The sequence below is a fragment of the Panthera tigris genome, chromosome A1 (assembly GCF_018350195.1).
Source record: "Panthera tigris isolate Pti1 chromosome A1, P.tigris_Pti1_mat1.1, whole genome shotgun sequence".
NCBI classification, from domain to species: domain Eukaryota; kingdom Metazoa; phylum Chordata; class Mammalia; order Carnivora; family Felidae; genus Panthera; species Panthera tigris.
In genome coordinates, this window is record NC_056660.1 from 135,453,419 (window position 1) to 135,477,379 (window position 23,961).

Here is a 23,961-nt window from a genome sequence, read left to right on the forward strand (position 1 = left end):
GAAATCATAGCTAAATTTATGTCAAAAGCATCATGAGAAAAAATTTCTCTTATTTCTTTTGTAATTACTAATTTAGGTTATGTACATTCTTTTCAAGAAAAAATAAATTGTTAAATTAATGATCATTTTTGTTTTTATTTTGAGATTGGAATAATTGTAACAAAGAGTAAAAGAGCTGAAAAACTGACCGAACTCTCAGGTATGCATAAAATTACCTTCATAGGATTCAAGGACTTGGCTCTATTTACTCAACCTTGTTTGTAACCCTGTTTATAAGGTTGCCTAATAAGTAAAATGAAGACTTCTTTTATACTCTCATTGTGAAACACTTAATAAACCCTCCATTAAATCCTCCATTAAACTCTTGGTATTTAAGATGAACTGTTTTAAATTGAGTTCTGTACAGTAATGAATACTACTGCAGTGAATGTAAATGTTTAAGATTCATACAGTCTTATCTCGAAAGAATTAAGATAAAATTATTGTAACCATTCTAAAAATCCACTTAGTCTTAAAATTAATTTTTTAAAAGTTAAACCTCTAGGGGCGCCTAGGTGGCTCTGTCGGTTGGGCGACCTACTTCAATTCAGGTCATGATCTCACAGTTCGTGGGTTTGAGCCCCGTGTCGGGCTCTGTGCTGACAGCCCAGAGTCTGGAGTCTGCTTCAAATTCTGTGTCTCCCCCTCTCTCTCTGTCCCTCCCCTGCTCTCACTCTGTCTCTCTGTCTCTCAAAAATAAATAAACATTAAAAAAATTTTTTTTTAATTTAAACCTCTAAAGAACAAAGAGTTTAAAAATTGAATTGTAGATATTGTTAATAACTCAGTTTTTCTGCTTATATGGCATGCCTAACTGAATTTTATCATCTTAAAAGTTCAGGAGGGGAGCCTAGGTGGCTCTGTCGGTTGGGCGTCCGACTTCGGCTCAGGTCATGATCTCACAGTTTGTGGGTTTGAGCCCCGAGTCGGGCTCTGTGCTGACAGCTGACAGCTGACAGCCTGGAGCCTGCTTCGGATTCTGTGTCTCCCTCTCTCTCTGCCCCTCCCCCGCTCACACTCTGTCTCTCTCTCTCTCTAAAAAATGAATAAATGTTAAAAATTTTTTTTAATTAAAAAAATCCTCTCGATATTCTGATAGGCCTCTTGAGGGCACCCTTTGTCTCTCTGATTAGAATCACTGTTATAAACCACACTGACAGTAATGTAGTAGGCTTTTTTCCTGTACTCACAATATAGTAGGAGATGAACAAAATATTTTGTATGGTATGGTAGAATGAGAAGTGGATGGAGAGCCAGGAAATGTAGGTTTAAGTTCTGGTCATGCCACTGGGTAGGTGTTTGTCTTGTGGCCAATTATTTAACTTGTTAGGTTTGTTTCTCACTTAAGAAAGGAGGAATTTGGACCTAGTGAGTTACTTTGCATTTCTTTCTTTTCTTTTCTTTTCTTTTCTTTTCTTTTCTTTCTTTCTTTCTTTCTTTCTTTCTTTCTTTCTTTCTTTCTTTTTCTTTCTTTCTTTCTTTCTTTTAATGTCTATTTATTTTGAGAGGGGGAGAGAGAGTGCTAATCAGGGAGAGGGGTAGAGAGAGAGGGAGAGAGAATCCCAAGCAGGCTCCATGTTCAGCAAGGAGCCCAACACGGGGCCCAATCCCTTGACCTTGAGATCATGACCTGAACAGAAATCAAGAGTTGGACGCTTAACTGACTGAGCCACTCAGGTACCACTATTTCTTTTTTTTTTTTAATCTTTATTATTTATTTTTGAGAGAGAGAGAGTGTGTGTGTGTATGTGTGCAGGCAGGGGAAGGGCAGAGATAAAGGGAGACAGAGAATCCCAAGCAGGCTCTGTGCTGACAGTACAAAGCCTGCCTCAGGGCTTGAACTCAGGAACTCAGGAACCGAGAGATCATGACCTGAGCCAAAATCAAGACTCGGGTGCTTAACTGACTAAGCCATCCCAATGCCCTGGTAATTTTCATTTTTTAAATTTTATGATTACAAGAATAAATACTTGAAAAATATATTAAATAATGGCAAATGCTTAGTATTTTAAAACCTATTTAGATAAATAAGAACACCAAGAAGCTCCAAGGAGATGAATGGACAAAGAAGACAGATAATTCATACCAGAATAAAAAGAAAAACTAAATAGCTCTGTCATCATCTCACGGTTTATAAGATTGAGCGCCATGTCAGGCTGTGCACTGGCAGCATGGAGCCTGCTTGGGATTGTTGGGATTGACTCCTTTTCTCTCTTTGCCTCCTGCCCCCACATGCACTCTGTCTCTCTCTCTCAAAAGAAATAAACTTTTTAAAAAAATTTTTAGACAAACAAATGATCAAAAAACAAAGCAAAACCACTCAACAACATTTAGTTGTTTTATGTATTTTCAATGAGGAGAATGAAGTTTGAGAAGCAGTATACTGCTTGTTGAACCACGGAGAAACTGGTACTTATAGTGCTTATGGGCTGATTAATTTTTTAACATTTTTGGGAAAAGACATAAAAATGGTTGTTCCTTGTAATTTATACTTAGGAAACATTATGAAAGAAGAAAAAGCCTCATTTTACAAATATACTAGTGACAAATTGGGAAGAATTGTTCAACAGTATGGAGGTAGTTGGATGAAGTATATGGTAAAATCAATTTAATAATGTTTTGATTTTCATTAAAGTGAAGACCGTGTTGAAATAGAAAATGTCTAACTATATTTCATTGAATCTCAGATTACATCATTTGTAAGATGCCTTTATTTTATGAGCCATCAAGAAGGAAACACTCTAGCAGTTAAACTTTGACATAGTATCCGATGATGATGTAAATTGTTCATACCAAAAAAAGAAAAAAATTATATTTTACACTAGCTCCTTGATAATTTGACATGTCTGATACCTATTCTCAAGAACTTGGCAATGTCTCCTCACTTTATATGTACTGCTTGGTATGAAATAGACCATCTTTTCAGATGTTGCTTCAGTAACAGAAGATAACACAGCTATGTTTATTTGTGGAAATCTTCCTTTCTTAGGTCATATAAAATTCCTTTTTTATCCCCTGAATAAAAATAGGAAATTACAGTCATTCTTCTTTCAATGCATTTTTGCTTCACTAATAATAAATTTATACTTCACTGCTCTGTTCTTTGCCTTTCTACATAAAAATATCACCTTTTGCATTATAACCTTTTTTAGAAATACTTTATGTTATGTTACATTACATTATGTTAGAGAGAGAGCGCACAGGCAGGGGAGAGGGGCAGAGGGAGAGAGAGAAAGAATCTTAAGAGGCTCCCTGCTCCACGCGGAACCTGATGTGGGGGTCAGTTCCACGACCCTGGGATCATGACCTGAGCCAAAATCAAGAGTCAGATGCTCAACAGACTGAGCCTCCCAGGGCCCTAGAAACACTTTAAATGGCAGTTAAACTGAACATGAATAGGACAGTGTATGTAATGCAGTTGGTACAACATCCCAGTAGCCATTCATAGGTTCACATGTAACCGGGCAGTGATGCTGCCTGGCTGCTACTGGTTGTAAGACACAGTGTGATTTCGGAGATGTTAAAATGTTAAAATGTATGAGTTTCTAAAATGATGAAATAGGGAAAAAAGTAAAAAGTTGTGCACTTTAATAACATTTAAAGTATGTGCTAATAGGGCGCCAAGCTGGCTCAGTTGGTAAAGCATGCGATTCTTGGTCTCAGGGTCATGAGTTCTAACCCCATGTTAAAAAGAAACGTGTGTTGGGGCACCTGGGTGGCTCAGTTGGTTAAGCATCTGACTCTTGATCTCAGCTGAGGTTTTGATCTCAGTTTTGTGAGTTCAGGCTGGTCATGGGCTCCTTGTTGGATTTGGAGCGTACTTAAATTATAAGAAAAAAAAATGTGTGCTAATAGATAGAAGCAGGTTATTTTTATTCTGTTTTTCAATATGAAGTAAAAGTTTATGTAACAAACATTCCTCATAGAAGAGTAACTTGCTATAAAAATGTAAATTGAGGAGATTCTGTTCTTTAACAACATGGATAAGTAAATTTAGGGAAAACACAAATTTCTATAATGTATAATAAAATTTTATTATAAGTAGATTATTACATTTCTATTTTAGGAAAACACAAATTTCTATAATGTATAATAAAATTTTATTATAAGTAGATTATTACATTTCTATTTTAGGAAACCCAAGGAAACACATTACATCTTTGAAGAAAGCTGTAGATATGACCTGCCATGGAGAACCATCTCTCTATAACTCATTAAGCATGGCTATGCAAACTCTAAAGTTGGTATTTTACATTTTTTTATTTATAATTCATTTCAAGCTTTTTGAGTGAATTGAGATGATAATGTTTTGATATGTGTGTCCATAAACTGAGCTGTAACGAAACTATTATTAAGAGAAATATGTAATGTCATTGATGATGTTTAGTGTGGTATTGATTTGTAATTTTTATTTTACATTTTAGCTGGTAAGATAGATTCTTAAAGATTTTAGAAAAATATAACTAAAACTGTAGCAGTATTAGTACAAAGAAAATGTTGATGGGAAATGTTTTTTTGAAAATTGATTATATATGGAATTTAATGTGAAATTAATTGTGAGTTTGTTGTACATTTATTGACGTTTCTTGTTTTGTAGTATATCTGCTAATCAATAGCACACTTTTCCAGCAAGTTCAAGTATGTGGAATGTAGCTAAGACCCTAATAGAAATATTCAGTTAGTATTAGCTCATATATTTTATTCCTGGATTGTCCGTCCTGGTTTTTGTACTTTTATATAATAGGTATTTTTCTAGTTTTGAAGTAGGTGAGGAGGTAACACCCATATTAAAGGTAGGCACAATAGCAACATCCACAAATGAAATCAGCCCAACAATGAAGATAAAAGCAAGAAAGCTAGAAATAACTGACAAAATTGCCCCCCAAAAGCATAAAAATCTGTTTAATAGAGTGGAAAACAGCTCATCACATCTTAAAGTCCCATGAATTATTGTGTAATTGATACACAAAAACTACTGTTGGTGAGTACTGTGAGTCTGAATCAAATATGAGGTTAAATTATAGCCTTAAAAAAGAAGTATGTTGGGGTGCCTTGGTGGCTCAGTTGGTTTAGCATCTGACTCTTGATTTTGGCTCAGATTGTAAGATCAAGCCCCATGCTGGGTTCTGTGCTGGGTTCTGTGTTGGGTGTGGAGCCTGCTTAAGAGTCTTTGTCCCTCTCTCTCATGCTCTGTCTCCCTCAGCTCCTCTGCTTGCTCTGCACTCTCTCAATAAATAAATAGATAGATAAATTGATCAATAAGTCAATCAATAAGTGTAAAAAAGAAGTATGTTACTCTTGTCAAGATACACCTTAAAGTCGATCTATATGGTATTTTCATACTTTCCAATGTACACTTTAGACTTTGTATGAAATGAATCTCCTAGTTTGTAAGCTTCATGATGTCAGGAATGTTGTTCAGTCTTGCTTATTACTCTATCCCCAGAACCTAAAAACAGTATTCAGTCAGTATTTATGGAATGAATGAATGAATCAATTTTTTGTGCAGCTAATTTTAGAAAAATTTACATTGACGTATTTAGAGTATACTCGCAATTCATTCCTTTGCGGTGTTAAAACAGTAGTCTAAATAAATAAACCACCTATACTGTTTTTTCTAGGTAAATTAATTAATTAATCTCCTAATTGGAATATGTTTTATCTTTCTGTAGACACATGCCTGGACATACAAGTAGAGAAGTGCTAATCATCTTTAGCAGCCTCACAACTTGTGATCCATCTAATATCTATGATCTAATCAAGGTAGAATCAGTACATTTCTTTATAATAAAAGCCAGAGGAGAATTCTGTAGTGAATTTATTACTAGTTTTCAGAAACTTGTTTTTCAAGCACATTAATTCTTGCATGTTTTTTTCTTCCCCCCCAAATGCTCCGTTTACGTGGATTTTATGAAGACCCTAAAGGCAACTAAAATTAGAGTGTCTGTTATCGGATTGTCTGCAGAGGTTCGGGTTTGCACTGTACTTGCTCGTGAAACTGGTGGTATATATCTAGAATCTTCAGTATTTATTCATAATTACTATGTAAGAAATAACAATTGATTAATTAAATTAGGATGTTTTCGGGGCGCCTGGGTGGCTCAGTCAGTTGGATGTCCAATTCTTGATCTCAGCTCAGATCATGATCTCACAGTTCTTGAGGTAGAGCCCTGCGTGGGGCTCTGCACTGGTAGCGTGGAGATTGCTTGGGAATCTCTCTCTCTCTCTCTCTCTCTCTGTCTCTCTCTCTCTCTGTCTCTCTCTCTGGCCTTCCCCTGCTCTTTCTCTGACTCTCTCTCGAATTAAATAAATAAACATGGGAAAAAATTATAAATTAGGATATTTTCAAGCTACTAAATTTGAATCACTTCATGTCCTGAAGTCTGTAATATGTATAGTCATCTTTTTTTTTTTTAATTAAAAAAAAAATTTTTTTTTTAATGTTTTTATTTATTTTTGAGACAGAGCATGAACGGGGGAGGGGCAGAGAGAGAGGGAGACACAGAATCGGAAGCAGGCTCCAGGCTCTGAGCCATCAGCCCAGAGCCTGACGCGGGGCTCGAACTCACGGACTGCGAGATCGTGACCTGAGCCGAAGTCGGACGCCCAACCGACTGAGCCACCCAGGCGCCCCGATAGTCATCTTAAATGTATTATTGATTCTGTAAGATATCATCTCAAAATGCAAGAACTTTTTAGTAGTTATGGCAGTATTTAGAGGAAGTGTTATGACTCTTGAAATGCTAGAAATTTCACTAACGTGTAATACTTTGTAAGGATCTTAGGGGCACCTGGGTGGCTTAGTTGGTTAAGTGTCCGACTCTTGATCTTGGCTCAGGTCATGGTCTCACTGTTTGTGGGATCGAGCCCTGCATCAGGCTTTGCCTGCTTGGGATTCTTTCTCCCTTCTTTTCTCTCTGCCCCTTCCTTGCTCAACCTCTCTCTCTCTCTCTCTCAAAATAAATAAATAAAACATTTAAAAAAATAATAATAAAGATCTTATAACTTGGCTCTAATTAAATTGTAGTTATAGTTATTCCTAGAGAAGTCAATTTAGAGATGTCAGTTAAACGAGGTTTTTGAAAAATGATGATTTAACTTAAATACTTAATTTTGAAAATGTACATTTTCAGATGGTATAACTTACAGAATTATGTAGAAATTACAATTGATACTCATGTCTGGAAAGCTGATTTTTTTTTCTTTTACTTTTCGTCTTCCTAGGCACATACCATGTTATCTTAGATGAAAGCCATTACAAAGAATTGCTGACACATCATGTCAGTCCTCCACCTGCTAGCTCAGGTTCTGAATGCTCACTTATTCGTATGGGTAAGTGTTTATTTTATGTTGTTGTAAAATGGATTTTTAAAAATGACTGGGGTCAAATTAGACTTGCTGTTTTCATTTGTACAAATTTATTTTAATGCTTAAGAATTTATTTCTTTTAACTTAAATATTTTATAATTAGAGAAAATTATCCTGTTGAAGCAATCTTGGAAAGTACAAAGAAGTTAAAAGAAAACTAAAACCGGGGTGCTTGGGTGGCTCAGTCGGTTAAGTGTCCAACTTCGGGTCAGGTCATGATCTCACAGTTCATGGGTTTGGGCCCTGTGTGGGGCTCTGTGCTGACAGCTCAGAGCCTGGAGCCTGCTTCGGATTCTGTGTCTCCCTCTCTCTCTCCCTCTCCCCCACTCACTCTCTGTCTTTCTCTTTCTCTCTCTGTACCTCAAAAATAAATAATAAAACATTAAAAAAAATAATAAAACCATTTGTTGTCCTGTCACAACAGCCATTACTGATTTTGTTTTATTTTTAAAGCTAGAAAGGTACAAAGACACTGCATTTATAGAAAAACTCTTATTGTGTTAAGAAATTTAAAAGATAAGCTACAAAATTCTTTGTACTGTTTGATCAAAGCTATGTAATACAAACTGCAAACACAGAAGGTTGCAGGGAGGTACATCACATTGTTTAAAAGGGATTTTGGGGGGTTGCAGCTGGCTGCCTTAGTTGGTAGAACCTGTGAGTCTTGATCTCAGGGTTATAAGTTTGAGCCCCACTGTACGTGTAGAGATTACTTAAAATCTTTTAAAATAAATAAAGTAAAATATTTTTTTTAAAAGGGATTTTTTTTCAAGAAAAGAAGAATGATGGGTTTTGCATCGTCTGAAACAATTTTTCGTTTTCTTCTATTTTCCAAAACTTTTATAATGAACACTTATCATGTTTACAATGGAAAAAGGCATAAACTTTTTAAGTATGAGAAAGAATTTCTTTATACATTTTTTTAAAGTTTATTTATTTATTTTGAGAGAGAGAACGAGATGGGGAGGAGCAGAAGAGAGAGGGAGAGACAGAATCCCAAACAGACTCTGCACTATCAGCATGGAGCCCGACGTGGGGCTTGAACTCATGAACTGGTGAGATCATGACCTGAGCTGAAATAAAGAATTGGATGCCTGACTGAGCCACCCATTCTCTGTCTCCCTGCCCCTCCCACGCATATGTGCTCGCTCGCTCTCTCTCTCTCTCAAACATTAAAAAATAAGTTAAAAATAAAAATGTTTATTATTTATTTTGAAAGAGAGAGCATAAGCAAGCGCTTGCAAATGCCGCTGGGGAAGGGTCAGAGAGAGAGAAACACAAGCAGGCTCAGTGTTGTAGCGCAGAGCCCATGGGGCTCAATCCCAGGAACCATGAGATCATGAACTGAGAAATCAAGAGTCAGAGGCTTAAGTGACTGAGTCACCTAGGTGCCCTTTGATTTATTTTGTTGTGTTTAAAAAAAAATTTTTTTTTAATGTTTATTTATTCTTGAGAAAGACAGCGTGAGTGGGGGAGGAGCAGAGAGAGAGAGACACACACAGAATCCAAAGCAGGCTCCAGGCTCTGAGCGCTCAGTGCAGAGCCTGATGCAGGGCTCGAACTCACTGACTGTGAGATCATGACCTGAGCTGAAATCAGCTGCTCAACTGACTGAAGCACCCAAGCACCTCTTGTTTTCTTTGCTAATACACATTTGTTAACTGTTAGTGAGATGGAATGCTTTTCTGTCTTTTTTTAGTCCATTTCTAGTACTGGTCAACCTCTCCTGTTTCCTTATCTGTAAAATGATGTGTCTATCTCGTGTGTTGCAACAATTAACGTAATACGCTTAAAGCATACAGAATAATACTTGCCATAAACAATTAATATATTTTAAATGTTATGGTTGGCTAATTTTTTTTATTTACTGATAACATTTCTTTAGCCCATTTTAAAGTTATTTAAACTTATAATAATGTATTCTTCAAATTGATTTGTTAGAGCCATTTAGGAATATCAACCCATTTTTGTCACCTGCCGCAAATATTTTTTCATTTGGCCATTTACCTTTACCTTTACTTGTTTTGATCTGTAGATAGACTTAAATTTTTTATGTAATGAAATGTTTTTTTATGGTTTCTGCTTCTCTTGGACTTGTTTTCAGAATTTAAAAATATGTATGGAGGGGGACCTGGGTGCCTCATGTTAGCCGCCAACTCTTGATTTTGGCTCGGGTCATGATCTCATAGTTTTATGACATTTAGCCCCACATCGGGTTCTGCACTGACAGCATGGAGTCTGCTTGGGATTTTCTCTCTCCCTCTATCCCTACTCCTCTCCTGCTTGTGCTCGCGTGCTTTTTCTTTCTCTCTCAAAATAAAGAGATAATCATTAAAAAAAGAAAAAAGAACTTCCTTAAAAAAATATGTATGGAAAGCAAATTACATGGGTTTGGGCATTCCAAAATTTTAAACATAGAAGTATATTCTTATATAAAATGAAAGTGGACAGCTATGTAATAGACTTCTCAATTGTGTCAGAAGGATTTAAAAATTACAAACATTTTCTTTTTAAAAAGCAGCACGTGTTGTTACTGAACTAGAAAATTATAAACTTTAGAATCTATGGCCATATGTATGGACCGATCTTTCCCCCATATTCTCAACTTTTAATTTTTTTATAACCTGGTATTACTATACATACTATAAACCATTCTAAAAGGCAGGAGAGAGAACTTTTGTACAACTTTGTGGGCTTTCTGGTAGGAACATTTTTAGCTTCCTAGTCCTAGAATTTTGCTATGTGCTTGGAAAAAGAAAGTAATACATTTTCTTCTATGAAGGATTTCCTCAGCATACCATTGCTTCTCTGTCTGATCAAGATGCAAAACCCTCTTTCAGCATGGCGTAAGTAAAAACTTTGAAACTGTCAGTGATGATGTTTTTACGTTTTAAATTCCTTCCTATAAGTTATAAGTTAAAAAAAAAATGCTAAAGTTATATGGGCTTGCAGTGTATCGGCTTTTGTAAAAGGTTACCTTCTATGTAGCTATAACAAGGAGTGAGGACTATCTCCTTTACTCCTGTGGAGTAATCTTCAGGATATATTATTAGGTAAAACAGCAAAGTAGAGAAAAGTGTATAGTATACTGCCAGTCCTCTAAGATGAAGGCAGAGATTTGACTAGATATACAGTATGTTTATATTAATGATAAAAAGACTAATTGAAATAAAAAGTAAACACTAAAAAAATGTTTACCTGAGCAGTGTGTAGAGAAAGGCAAAGGGATGGCCCCTAGACTTTTCTGAACATACCTTGTTTTAACTGTAGAACTTTATATTTTACATAATTATAAAGCAAAGTTAAAATAATTGTTAAAAATCACAAGTAAGACTTGTGTCTCCAGCTATAAAGGTACCATAGGGACTGAATTTACTTTTCTCCCTCCTGCCAGACAAAACATATAACAATGATTTTCAGACATGGACAACAGACAGTGCAGGTAAATGATCCCTGAAAGAAGGGAAACAAATGAGGTGAGCCCTGTGAGTGCAGCTTACTGCCTAGAAGAAATATCTAGGCTGCATTGTAGGAGGGGAAACCCACACAGAGCCTAGAGGTCTTGATCAGTTGAAGAAACAAAGTTCAGAGTTTGGGGAGGCTGAAATGGCTAGAATTTTCTAGGCACAGTACTAGAAAGTAAAGGGCTGTACAGAGAACTCTTAGGATTGCAGGGACTTCCCTGGAGTCATCAGCTGAGTTATGGTTATCCCACTCCTATGACTGCTACTAGAGGCCCAGGAAAGAACCACTGAAGAGGAACAGGCAGCATAGTCACTGGAGCTCACACGGGGCAGGAAATATTTCATGTTCTCACAGTCATTGTGGAGAAACCTTTTAACAATGGGCATTGAACAGTGTTCACAGCAATGGAACCAAATTAATTCCAGACTAACAGCTATTATGGACAGCCTAATGAAATAAAAAGCAAGTTTTGAACAGATCAAACTATTTCCAAGTATATTCTAGAATATTCTATACTTCATTTCCAAGTACATTCTAGAAAAAGCCCCAGTATATTTAAGGGAATACCAGAAAAATCCGGCACCTAAAACATAAAATTCATAATGCCTGGCAGCCAATCAAAAATGACCAGGCCTGCAAAGAAGTATGAAAATATCACCCATAACAAGGAGAAAATCATTGAATAGAAACATATCCAGAAACAACACAGTTGATGGAATTAGTGGTTAAGGTGTTAAAACAGCTATTACAAAAAAGACCCAAATCAAAGTTCTAGACACAAATGTCTGAGATGAGAAATACCCTGGATGGGATTAACAGCAGGTGAGTCCCTGAAGAAGAAAACATGAGTGAGAAGAAGAAAACATGGGGTGCCTGGCTGACTTAGTCAGTAGAGCATACGACTCTTTATGTTGGAGTTGTGAGTTTGAGCCCCATGTTGGGTGTAGAGATTACTTTTTAAAAAACCCAGAAAACAAAGACATTAATGCACACTATTCAAAACAAATGCAGAGAGAAAAAAAAGTAAAGAATGAACCTTGCGTAAGTAAACTATGAAACAACTTCAAGATTTTACAGGGTAGGATACTCTCTTTTGCTGTAACCATTCACATTGTCATATATCATTTTAAAAGTAATGTTTCCTCCCACAGGCACTTGGATAGCAACACTGAGCCAGGACTTACATTAGGAGGGTATTTCTGCCCACAGTGTCGAGCAAAGTACTGTGAACTTCCAGTTGAATGTAAAATCTGTGGTAAGAAACAAACTATCCTTTATCCAGTAAATTAATCTTTAATAGCTTCTTACATATATTGCTATTAAAGTAAATGTTAGTATTAAGCTCTGCCTATGTTTCTGTATTTAATCTGTGAGAAGAGTATATCTTTTAATTGAATGCTCAGTACTTCATTTCTAAGAATAACCATGGCATTCTAGAACAGTTTTCTGATTCTCTTTCTGAAATGAGTATGTTCTTTAAAGGTATTGCAGTAGATCTGGTAGACGTTTTTGCAGCTCTTACTTTCTTTTTAAACTAAAAAAAAATTTTTTTTTAATGTTTATTTATTTTTGACTGAGAGAAAGAGAGAGACATAGCGTGAGTCGGGGAGGGGCAGAGAGAGAGGGAGACACAGAATCTGAAGCAGGCTCCAGGCTGTCAGCACAGAACCCGATGTGGGGCTCAAACTCATGGACTGTGAGATCATGACCTGAGCTGAAGTCCGATGCTCAACCGACTGAGCCACCCAGGCGCCCCGCAGCTCTTACTTTCATAAAATATATATGTGTGTGTGTGTGTGTGTGTGTGTGTGTGTGTGTGTGTGTGTGTATGTGTGTATATATATATGTGTGTGTATATATATGTGTGTGTATATATATGTGTGTATATATTATATATATATGTGTATATATATGTGTGTATATATATATATGTGTGTATATATATGTGTATATATATGTGTGTGTATATATATGTGTATATATATGTGTGTATATATATATATATGGAGAATGAGGAATTAAAAGTAATAGAATTGTAGCATTTTGTTTCATTTATAAGTTGGCTAATGGCCAAGAGAGGTCCACACAATTAGTGACAGAAGTAAGACTCCATCCTGGAATCTCCTTTTTAAGAGACATGTAAATAAAGAAATGAATACCAGCAGTCCTAAAAAAAAAAAAAAAAAACCTTGAAAATATTTAGCCTATCATTTCACATTTTAGCTGTTGTCTGTTTTTTTTTTTTTTTTTAACATTTATTCATTTTTGAGAGAGAGACAGAGCGTGAATGGGGGAGGAGCAGAGAGAGAGAGAGGGAGACACAGGGTCTGAAACAGGCTTCTAGCTCTGAGATGTCAGCACAGAGCCTGACACGGGGCCCAAACTCACAGACTGGGAGATCATGACCTGAGCTGAAGCTGGATGCTTAACCGACTAAGCCACCCAGGTGCCCCTCAGCCATTGTCTTAATGAGGTTTGGGCTATTAAATATGACTCTGTGTTTTATTTGTTAGGTCTTACTTTGGTGTCTGCTCCCCATTTGGCACGGTCTTATCATCATTTATTTCCTTTGGATGCTTTTCAAGAGATTCCTCTAGAAGAACATAATGGAGAAAGGTATATGAGTTTTGATTAATTTGTATCTACTATACATGGTAATGTTTGAATGCATTGTCACTACATATAAAAAGATAGTCATATTAATTTGGGCAAGATTACTTCTGATACAGAGAATAAGATGGTAGAATGCCTTCGTTATGACTGAAATGACTCATTATTAGAGAGATCTGGATTTCCAGAAATTAATTTTCCTAAACCCATCGATATATAGTAAGTGTAGTCGTATGCTGATACATCAGCTCTCCAAAACAACAAAAGAGCCCTGATTTGTAGCCTTAGCCAGTTTCTGTGGTGTAAAACCAAAGGATTTATCCAGAAGGTCTAATACTGTGGTCTAATGTTCTTTAGCTATTTCTTTCCTAAAGGATACTTTCTACTTTTGAAGGACAGAACTTGGTGGATTGAAATGGATTGCCAAGTGCCTAACATAGTTAGGAAATATAGACCCACACTAAAATTTATTGCTGTGAAATTTTAGAATATGCAGCAAAATACTAACTGTAAGCATTTCTGGAGAGGGAAAGTTAGGTTACATAATCTGGAATTAAAATTATTTTGCTTTTCAGCAATACTGGATGCTGCCAGGGAGCAATTTCCATCAAAATTTGGAGTGACAATTGTTACCAACCTAAATTACATACCTGGCAAACCTATCAAGTAAATGTAGGTAGAATAAAGACATTTTCAGACTTGTAAGGCCGCAAAACAAGACTTTCTGGGGAAGCTGTGGAAGAGATGGTCCAAAGGAACTGAGAAAGAGAATAACCAGAAGAGAATAGGAATATTTATCTAAAGAAAGCCCTAGGAATATTTATCTAAAGAAAGCCCTAGGATGATGCTAAGGGGAGATTACAGAATGACAATTGTGTATCAGATATGGAGAATAAATAATCCAATTTGGAGAAGGTCTGAATGCTCCAGCCAGGAGAGATGTCACCTGGAGGATGAATTCCTGATGGAGGCGAACATAGAGAAGGCTTTGAGACTTCTCAGGGAAAGGTTGGGGCTGAGTTGGTGATAATTACATAGAAAACTAAGGTTGTGGACCACAATATAGTTATTAACTCCAGGAAAAAAAATATTTTTTTAAGTTTATTTAGTTATTTTGAGGGAGAGGGAGAGAATCTGCTCTCAGAGTCCCATGCAGGGGTCTATCTCACAAACCGTGAGGTCACGACCTGAGCTGAAATCAAGAGGAGTCAGATGCTTAACCAACTGAGCCACCCTGATGCCTCCAGTGAGAAAATATTTTTTTAATGTACTTTATTATTATTTTCTAAATGTTTATTTCTGAGAGACAGAGCACGAGCAAGGGCGGAGGGGAGCAGAGAGAGAGGGAGAAACAGACTCCAAAGCAGGCTCCAGGCTCTGAGCTGTGAGCACAGAGCCCAACGTGGGGCTCAAACCCATGAACCACCAGATCATGACCTGAGCCAAAGTCAGAGGCTTAACCAACTGAGCCATCGAAGTGCCCCAAGAAATATTTTGAAGAAAAGAAGAGTTTTATTACATGACTCAGCTGAATATGTTTATGTAGTCATAATAAAACCAAACATTTAATATTGTTCTATTCAAAATTATGTCTTTACGTAGAAAGAATTGAGAATTTGTTGTGTGTATACATGCTGTTGGTTCAAGAAGGTTGAAAGAGAATTAAATTCTCATCTTCCATAGTAGGAGGTCTATAGCCAATGCCAGAAAAAAACGAGATCTCACTGTAAGCGTAGGTAACTATCAAACAGTTAAAAGTTTTGCAAGTGGGGAACTGGAAATGAAGTGGGGGTGGATGGGGAGAGGGCCTCTATTTTTTTGCAGTCAGGTTTTTTTTTTCTTTTTTTTTTTTAAGTTCATTTATTTATTTTGAGAGAGAGAGAGAGAGAGAGAGAGGCACAGAGAGAGAGAATACCAAGCAGGTTCTGCACTGTCAGCACGGAGCCCAACACTGGGCTTGAAATTCGGGAACCACGAGATCATAACCTGAGCCAAAGTCAGTTGCTTAACTGACTGAGTCACCCAGGTGCCCAGAACTTTTTCTTTTTTTTTTTTTAAGTCTATTTATTTATTTTGAGAGAGAGAGAGAGAGAGAGAGAGAGAGAGAGAGACAGAGGGAGAGAGGTAAAGAGAAGCCCAAGCAGGCTCCATGCTATGAGCATGGTGCCCAGCACAGGGCTGGAACTCACAAACCCTGAGGTCGTGAGTCTAAATCAAGAATCAGATGCCAGAGCCACCCAGGTGCCCCCGTTTTGGGATCTTGTAACTCTTTAAACCATTCCTTGAAAATTAAGCACTTAGGCATCCACATATAAATTAATTTCTCTTCTGTCCACCTAGAATTGTACCAGCTGTCTGCTGTCTTCAGGAGAGTTGCAAAATAGTCACTCAGATTATTTTCTGTAGGGCTTAATTCCCTGGCAGAATCCCAGTAGGAAAGGTGTGTTCGTATTTAACTTTGATGAAAATAAAATTAAAAATTTCTTACGACTTTAATTTATTTTTTATTTTTTAGCCAAAACAATTTTTTATTGACGTATAATTGACATAGATCCTGTTATTTTCAGGTGCACATCATAGTGATTCAATTTTTTTTTCCAGTTTATATATAATTATGTATATAATTGTATAAAATATAATGAAGTACATATGTATTTTTTCAAGCTACCTAACATAGAGTGTATATGGTGTGCTCTTGGCTTCGGTTGTAGATTCCTGCGGTTCATCACTTCCATGCCACAGCCAGTGCTTCCTCCCAACAAGTGCCCTCCTCAGTACCCGTCACCCATTCCCCATCCCCCACTCCCTTCCACCCTCCATTTGTTCTCTTTAAAAGTCTCTTATGGTTTGCCTCCCTCTCTGTAACTATATAGATATATATTTTTTTCTTTCCCTTCTCCCATGGTCTTCTGTTAAGTTTCTCAACTACCTCCTATGAGTGAAAACATGATACCTGTCTTTATCTGAAAAATTAAAAATTTTTTAAGGTAGAATTTTGCTTTGTGAGATGACCTTGGGACTATAGAATTTTCTTAAATTATTGGTATTCTTGATTCTGTCTTTCTCACAAAAGTCATATGTAAAGATAATTACTTATTAATTACAGGATTCTTGTTACTGAGATTTTGCCGAACTGTATTAACAAGTGAGTTCCTAACAAATAATTCTTAAACTTTCTTTTTCAGATTTTGTTATGGATGTCAGGGGGAGTTAAAAGACCAGCACGTAAGTTCATGTGCTTTCTAAATGCTAAGTATTGTCTAAGAAATACCGAGGAAATAGCATTAGAAGTTTACAATATATTATTAAAAACCAGGCTCTTATCAGGTTATCCCTCAGAAGGGATAACAGTAGGTAGAGGGTAAATGGAAGTAAATTAGTTTAAATAGGGGCACCTAGGTGGCTCACTTGGTTGAGCATCTGATTTCAGCTCAGATCATGATTTCACCAGTTCGTGAGTTTGAGCTCCGCATGAGACTCGCTGCTGTCAGCACAGAGCCCTCTTCAGATCCTCTGTCCCCCTCTCTTTCTGACCCCCACCCCCCCCAATCATGCTCTCTTTCTCTCTCTCCCAAAAATAAATAAAATTTTTAAAAATTAGGTTTTTTTTTATAATTCTCCATTCTAATTTTCCTGTAATAATATTTTATTTTATTTTATTTTATTTTTTTCAACGTTTTTTATTTATTTTTGGGACAGAGAGAGACAGAGCATGAATGGGGGAGGGGCAGAGAGAGAGGGAGACACAGAATCGGAAACAGGCTCCAGGCTCCGAGCCATCAGCCCAGAGCCTGACGCGGGGCTCGAACTCACGGACCGCGAGATCGTGACCTGGCCGAAGTCGGACGCTTAACCGACTGCGCCACCCAGGCGCCCCTCCTGTAATAATATTTTAGTACTTTAAACTGTCTTTAGTTTGCAAGCTAAAATGCATTTAGATGGAAAGTATTAAAAGTTTTTTCTCCATACCTTGCTTTAGGCTCTGTCACAGTGTACTTTGAAGTTACCATTTAAGGTGGTTTCAGACCAGAGGTTGTTCCCCGATTGTGCCAATTAGAAAATATTTTCAAAAATTTTGAAGGGTGCAATTTGAATGTATACACTGATGTAAAGATGCAGATAAGATCAGTGTGTAGTTTTATTTTTATTGGTAATGTGTCCATATTTAAAACTGTACTTGTATATTATACACTATATAAAATATTATATATTATATATATAATATATATATATTATACACTATATAAAATATTAGTTGGCAGGATTGCTTGCTTGTTTTACTCTCATATTTGATAAAACAATTTTATTAACTTTTGCGTGCCTCTGACATTGGTAGCTTCATCCTCATTATAACCACCATTGAATCTTTTGACTTTTTTTTGGACGGGGAGTGGGTTTGATTCTTACAGTTTTTTTGCTACAAGCTATGATGCAGGGAACATCTGGTACATATTTCTTTCTGCATATACACAGTGGTTTCTCTGGGGACTCAGAACAGAAATTGTTAGGTCAAAGAGTATTCATATTCAGCATTCATATTTGACATTTTAATATATGCTACCAGACTGTCCTTCTGAAGGTCTGAACTTAGACTATGCTGTTAAATGTGCTTTTTTTTTTTTTAATTTTTTTTTTTTTAATTTATATCTAAGTTAGCATATAGTGCAACACTAATTTCAGGAGTAGATTCCTTAATGCCCCTTACCCATTTAGCCCATCCCCCCTCCCATAACCCCTCCAGCAACCCTCAGTTTGTTCTCCATATTTATGAGTCTCTTCTGTTTTGTCCCCCTCCCTGTTTTTATGTTATTTTTGTTTCCCTTCCCTTATGTTCATCTGTGCTGTATCATAACATCCTCATATGAGTGTAGTCATATTGATATTTGTCTTCCTCTAACTAATTTCATTTAGCCTATTACTCTCTAGTTCCATCCATGTAGTTGCAAATGGCAAGATTTCCTTCTTTTTGATTGCTGAGTAATCATATATATATATATATATATATATATATATATATATATATATACATACATACATACAGACACACACACCACATCTTCTTTATCCATTCATCTGTCGATGGACATTTGGGCTCTTTCCATACTTTGGCTATTATTGATAGTGCTGCTATAAACATTGGGGTGCATGTGTCCCTTCAAAACAGCACATCTGTATCCCTTGGATAAATACCTAGTAGTACAATTGCTGGGTCATAGGGTAGTTCTATTTTTAGTTTTTTGAGGAACCTCCATACTGTTTTCCAGAGGGGCTGCACCAGCTTGCATTCCCACCAACAATACAGAAGAGATCCTCTTTCTCCACATCCTTGACAACATCTGTTGTTGCCTGAGTTGTTAATGTTGGCCATTCTGACATGTGTGAGGTGGTATCTCATTGTGGTTTTGATTTGTATTTCCCTGATGATGAGTGATGTGGAGGGAGCATTTTTTCATGTGTCAGTTGGCCATCTGGAGGTCTTCTTTGGACAAGTGTCTGTTCATGTCTTTTGCCCATTTCTTCACCAGATTATTTGTTTTTTGGGTGTTGAGTTTGATAAGTTCTTTATGGATTTTGGATACTAAGCCTTTATCCGCTATGTTGTTTGCATATATCTTCTCCCATTCTGTTGGTTGCTTTTTAGTTTTGCTGATTGTTTCCTTCACTGTGCAGAAGCTTTTTATTTTCATGAGGTCCCAATAGTTCATTTCTCCTTTGATTTCCCTTGCCTCCAGAGACGTGTTGAGTAAGTAGTTGCTGTGGCCAAGATCAAAGAGGTTTTTGCCTGCTTTCTTCTCAAGGATTTTGATGGCTCCCTGTCTTCCATTTAGGTCTTTCATCCATTTTGAGTTTATTTTTGTCTGTGGTGTAAGAAAGTGGTCCAGGTTCATTTTTCTGCATGTCGCTGTCCAGTTTTCCCAGCATCACTTGCTGAAGAGACTGTTTTTATTCATAGGATATTCTTTCCTGCTTTGTCAAAGATTAGTTGGCCATACGTTTGTGGGGCCATTTCCAGGTTCTCTCTTCTGTTCCATTGATCTTAGCATCTATTTTTGTGCCATCATTTGACTGTTTTTAAGAACACATCTTTACTTGTATACTTTTTGAGATTTAGTAATTTTTTTATCTGTGTATGGTGCTGCCTTGGCAATTTTACTCCATGGCACAAGTATCCCTATATGTAATACTGATAGAATTATAGATTTTTAAATTTTATCTTATTGGTGTCTTTTCCCATATTAAGTAGTTCAATAGTTAAGTAAAAGGGGAATATAATTTGTGCAGTTGTGAGGTCATTCCCCAGCAATAACTAAATCTGTGTTACAATTTTGTGCTTTTCTTTTTATTTTTTTTTAAGATTTTTTTTAAGTTTATTTATTTTGAGGGAGAGAGGGAGAGAGAGAATCCCAAGCAGTCTGTGCCATGACAGCCCAGAGCCCTGGGTGTTTAATCCGTGAGATCATCATGACCTGAGCTGAAATCAAGAGTCGGACACTTAACCGACTGAGCCACCAGGTGCTCCCATGCTTTTCTTTTTATTCGCATCAGAGAAATGACCACTCTAAGCCTTTGAAACCAGCACTGCTTTCAAGTTCATGTGTCTTCCCCAGACATTTACATAAAATGAAGCAATTGACAGTGTCTTACAATACAACAGACTGTAATGAGTCAAAACAAAGTAATTTTCTGATTTCTAAGGAATAGGGTTTTTTTTGAAAAATAACCATCTGAGATTTGAGAATAAATAGTACAGTGGAAATAATAGGTAGGTGGGCGGGGCAAATTGATAAGGATAATTGCAAATTGATAATGGAAGAGCAAAGCAGTGTGAATGTCTTCTAGCTATGCTGCACTTAACTCTGGGAAACTATTTTTTAAAATCTCTTTTCTTCTTTTCACTGCAGGTCTATGTTTGTGCTGTGTGCCAAAATGTTTTCTGTGTGGACTGTGATGTTTTTGTTCACGATTCTCTCCACTGCTGTCCTGGCTGTATTCATAAGATTCCAACTTCTTCAGGGATTTGATTCCAGCATATAGTGCACATTGTATGTGTTAAAAGGACATCTGCAACTGTAAATGAAATGATCCTTTAAAAGAAGTTCCAGTTAAAATATGAAGACCAGTTTGAAAGGAAAATATGATTTAAGAAGGTTTTGCTGAAAAAATAAGGGATTGGAGCACCTGGCTAGTTCCGTTGGAAGAGAATGAGACTCTTGATCTCAAGGTTCTGAGTCCGAGCCCCATGTTGGATTACTAAAAGATAAAATAAACTTAAAAAAAAAAAAAAGTAAAAAATAAAATGTAGGATTTTATTACATTTTAAAATTTATGTCTTGTCATAGAAATGCCCAGATTTCAATAGTACTTTACTCAATTTTGTTTTCTATTATTTTGAGTTAACAATGTTTTCAGTCATTATACATTATTGTATTTAAGTTATTTACAATTATTAAATTGATATGACAGTTTTACTGCCTTATAATTAAAGTAAATGAAGAATCTGTAGTTTATTTTTATTCAATTTTAGTGTAAAAAGAAAAGTATAAGTGTGAATTCACTGAGATTCGTCTCACATGAAGCAGTAGTTAGGGGCGCCTAGGTGGCTCAGTTGATTAAGTGTCCAGCTTCGACTCAGGTCACGATCTCGCAGTTCATGGGTTCAGGCCTTGCATCAGGCTCTGTGCTGACAGCTTGGAGCCTGGAGCCTGCTTCGTATTCTGTGTCTCCTCTCTCTGCCCCTCCCCCTCTCACATTCTGTCTCTCAGAAATCAATAAATGTTAAAAAAAATTAAAAAAGAAAAGCAGTAGTTAGGAAATTATTATGGCTACACCCACCTGAGGGGTTTCTTTAGGCTTAATTAAACAATTAGAATATAATTACAGAATTCATGCATCTAAAATTATTATTTTTTTTAATGTTTATTTATTTTTTACAGAGAGAAAGACAGAGCATGAGTGGGGAAGGGGTAGAGAGAGAGGGAGACACAGAATCGGAAGCAGGCTCCAGGCTCTGAGCTGTCAGCAGAGCCCGACGTGGGGCTCGAACTCATAGGCCGCGAGATCATGACCTGAGCCGAAGTCGGACGCTCAACCGACTGAGCCACCCAGACGCCCCAAAAGGGGTCTTTTTAAGTTTAAACATTCAAACTTAAAAGATTACCGTGGCCACATGTAGCACCAGTATACTCAAAAGAGATAATAAATGGGAACAGCGGGCTGCCAGTAGGACACTGTCCAGCAGTCCTTCTTAGCACGAGAGGTTCACCCAAAACAGTTTAGGTGCAAGGTGATGAGATCATTCACAGGCCTCAAGGAGCCACTATCTCTAAGTACAACTTCCAGGGTCCCCACAAGGGACATATCAGGCTTAAGAGATACCACACTCGGAGGAGCCCAAAGCTTGAGGTTCCCATCCGATGATTTATAGTGCATTCAGTCCAGATACAGTTTAGTAGCCAGGAGTCCTTTATGTCACCAGAAAGTTGCCTAGAAACAGTTGACATTCCTACCTTCATCAGTTACTGTGATAACACAGCCAGAAAGCTTAACTAAAGGGGACATTCACATGCAGGGAAAGAAAAGGTCTTCCTTCACTTTCATAAGGTAAGCCTACTGCATCCTTTTTATAGTTGGTAAAGGATTTTACCTAATGGAGTATATCTAATACCACCATTTTGTTGGATATGAAACTGGTTTACCTTTTTGTTCAGGCTAATGAAGCCAAAGTTGTGTCTATTCCTGTTAGCCTCATTCAGGTTCATACCCAGGGATTATTCAACAAAATCCCCTTTAACTTTCCCAGTGTTTTTACTGGAAAAACTTAGGTGAGAATGCATGAAGAGGTCTGTATTTCAGGTTCAGTATAGATGTACCATTATAGGGAGAAGTCTTCATGGTATACCCTGTTGAGAATTATTAAGGTTTCCATAGCAAAGGTATGTTTATTTTAAATCTACAAACTTTACTCTAGATTGAGTGTCACTATGATATTTATGATTTTATAAAAGCAATTCTTAGTGAAAAACATTATCAGTAAAGATGATATAATCCTACCTCAGAGAGTCTATTCAATAAATCTTGGGGCACCCACATGGCTCAGTTGGTTAGGCATTCAACTCTTGTTTTGGCTCAGGTCATGATCTCATGATTCGGGGGACTGAGGCCTGTGTTGGTCTGCGCTGACAGTACAGAGCCTGCTTGGGATTCTCTCCCTCTCTCTCTGCACACCCCCCCCCCCCCCGCCAAATAAATAAAACTTCAAAAGCTAAAAAATATCTTGAACTGAGCCCAGGAATATGCATTTTGAATAGTGTGCACAAACACTCACGAAGACATAATGTGACCAAATGAAAGTAATAGATCTTTCTCCCATGAGTCTTATTACTCTCTGAGCCTCTCCCCAAATTGTTCTTTATGCAGAAATAGATTTCAGCTATAGGTAAACTGCTGTCTTCCTTCTGTTCTGTCAACAGAGGTTATCAGTAGCTTATAGGAGATTCCTTAACATGATCACAGTATTGTATCCCCCTCACCTGACTTAGAAGAAAGGCCATGAATCTCGAAAAGTTACTAGACATATATTAGAGATACACCCTCGCTACCTTATATAAAAGGAATATTCAGTGTCATCTTTTTTTTATCTGCTTTATCTCTCTACATGGTTGCATTTCCTGTGCATACTTGGTAAGAGTAAGGTGAATATTTTAGTTAGGCTTAAGGAGGAATTTCTGTCACAATTATAGAGAAGATATTGGCTTGTTGGAGATGACAGAAATAGGGGCGCCAACTGGGTGGCTCAGTTGGTTAAGCATCTGACTCTTGATTTCGGCTCAGGTCATGATCCTGGGGTTATGGGATCGAGCCCCGAGTTGGGGGCTTATAATTCTCTTAAAATTCTCTCTCACTCCCTCTTTGCCTTTTCCCCTGCTCATGCACACTCTCTCTCAAATAATAATAATAATAATAATAAATAAAAAATTTAAAAAGATTACAGAAATAGAAATGGTGATCTAAGACTTAGTTCCGGTCTTTACTTTCCGTGTTGGAACTTCACAGTATACTATGATATTGAAGGAAATTATTTAACATTAGAGATCTTTCTGAATGGTATGGATTTCTCAGTTCTTTTATTTAATTAATGAGAAAACTTTTTAATACATAGCATTCGTTATGAAAATTAGATTCATTTTAAATACTTTTAAATGCCTACGATTTACTTCATATATTTTTTAAATGTTTTAAATGTTTATTTATTTTTGAGAGACAGAGTGTGAGTGGGGGAGGGGCAAGGAGCGAGGGAGACACAGAATCCGATGCAGGCTCCAGGCTCCATGCTGTTTGCACAGAGCCCGATGCGGAACTCTAAACCATGAACCATGAGATCATGACCTGAGCCCAAGAGAGACATTTAACCAGCTGAGCCACCCAGGCACCCCTTACTTCATATTCTCTTTTATTTGGCCTGACAATCTTTGTTTTTTA

The 23,961-nt window shown here is 37.0% G+C and overlaps 1 protein-coding gene across 3 annotated transcripts in view; it reads left to right on the forward strand.

The window, feature by feature from the left end:
• Positions 1-20,890, forward strand: part of LOC102972834 (general transcription factor IIH subunit 2) — a 35,668-nt gene extending 14,778 nt beyond the window's left edge. For 2 of the 3 annotated variants that reach the window (XM_042987884.1, XM_042987887.1), the window contains exons 7-17: positions 145-199; positions 4,174-4,279; positions 5,712-5,802; positions 5,956-6,043; positions 7,264-7,371; positions 10,190-10,253; positions 12,024-12,127; positions 13,386-13,488; positions 14,058-14,154; positions 16,668-16,707; positions 20,385-20,890. In XM_042987884.1, coding sequence (XP_042843818.1) covers positions 145-199; positions 4,174-4,279; positions 5,712-5,802; positions 5,956-6,043; positions 7,264-7,371; positions 10,190-10,253; positions 12,024-12,127; positions 13,386-13,488; positions 14,058-14,154; positions 16,668-16,707; positions 20,385-20,431 — 903 coding nt within the window. In that variant the 3' untranslated portion in view covers positions 20,432-20,890. The remainder of the gene's footprint in view (positions 1-144; positions 200-4,173; positions 4,280-5,711; positions 5,803-5,955; positions 6,044-7,263; positions 7,372-10,189; positions 10,254-12,023; positions 12,128-13,385; positions 13,489-14,057; positions 14,155-16,667; positions 16,708-20,384) is intronic. The other variant, XM_042987897.1, reaches the window with a different exon arrangement.
• Positions 20,891-23,961: the final 3,071 nt, after the last annotated feature.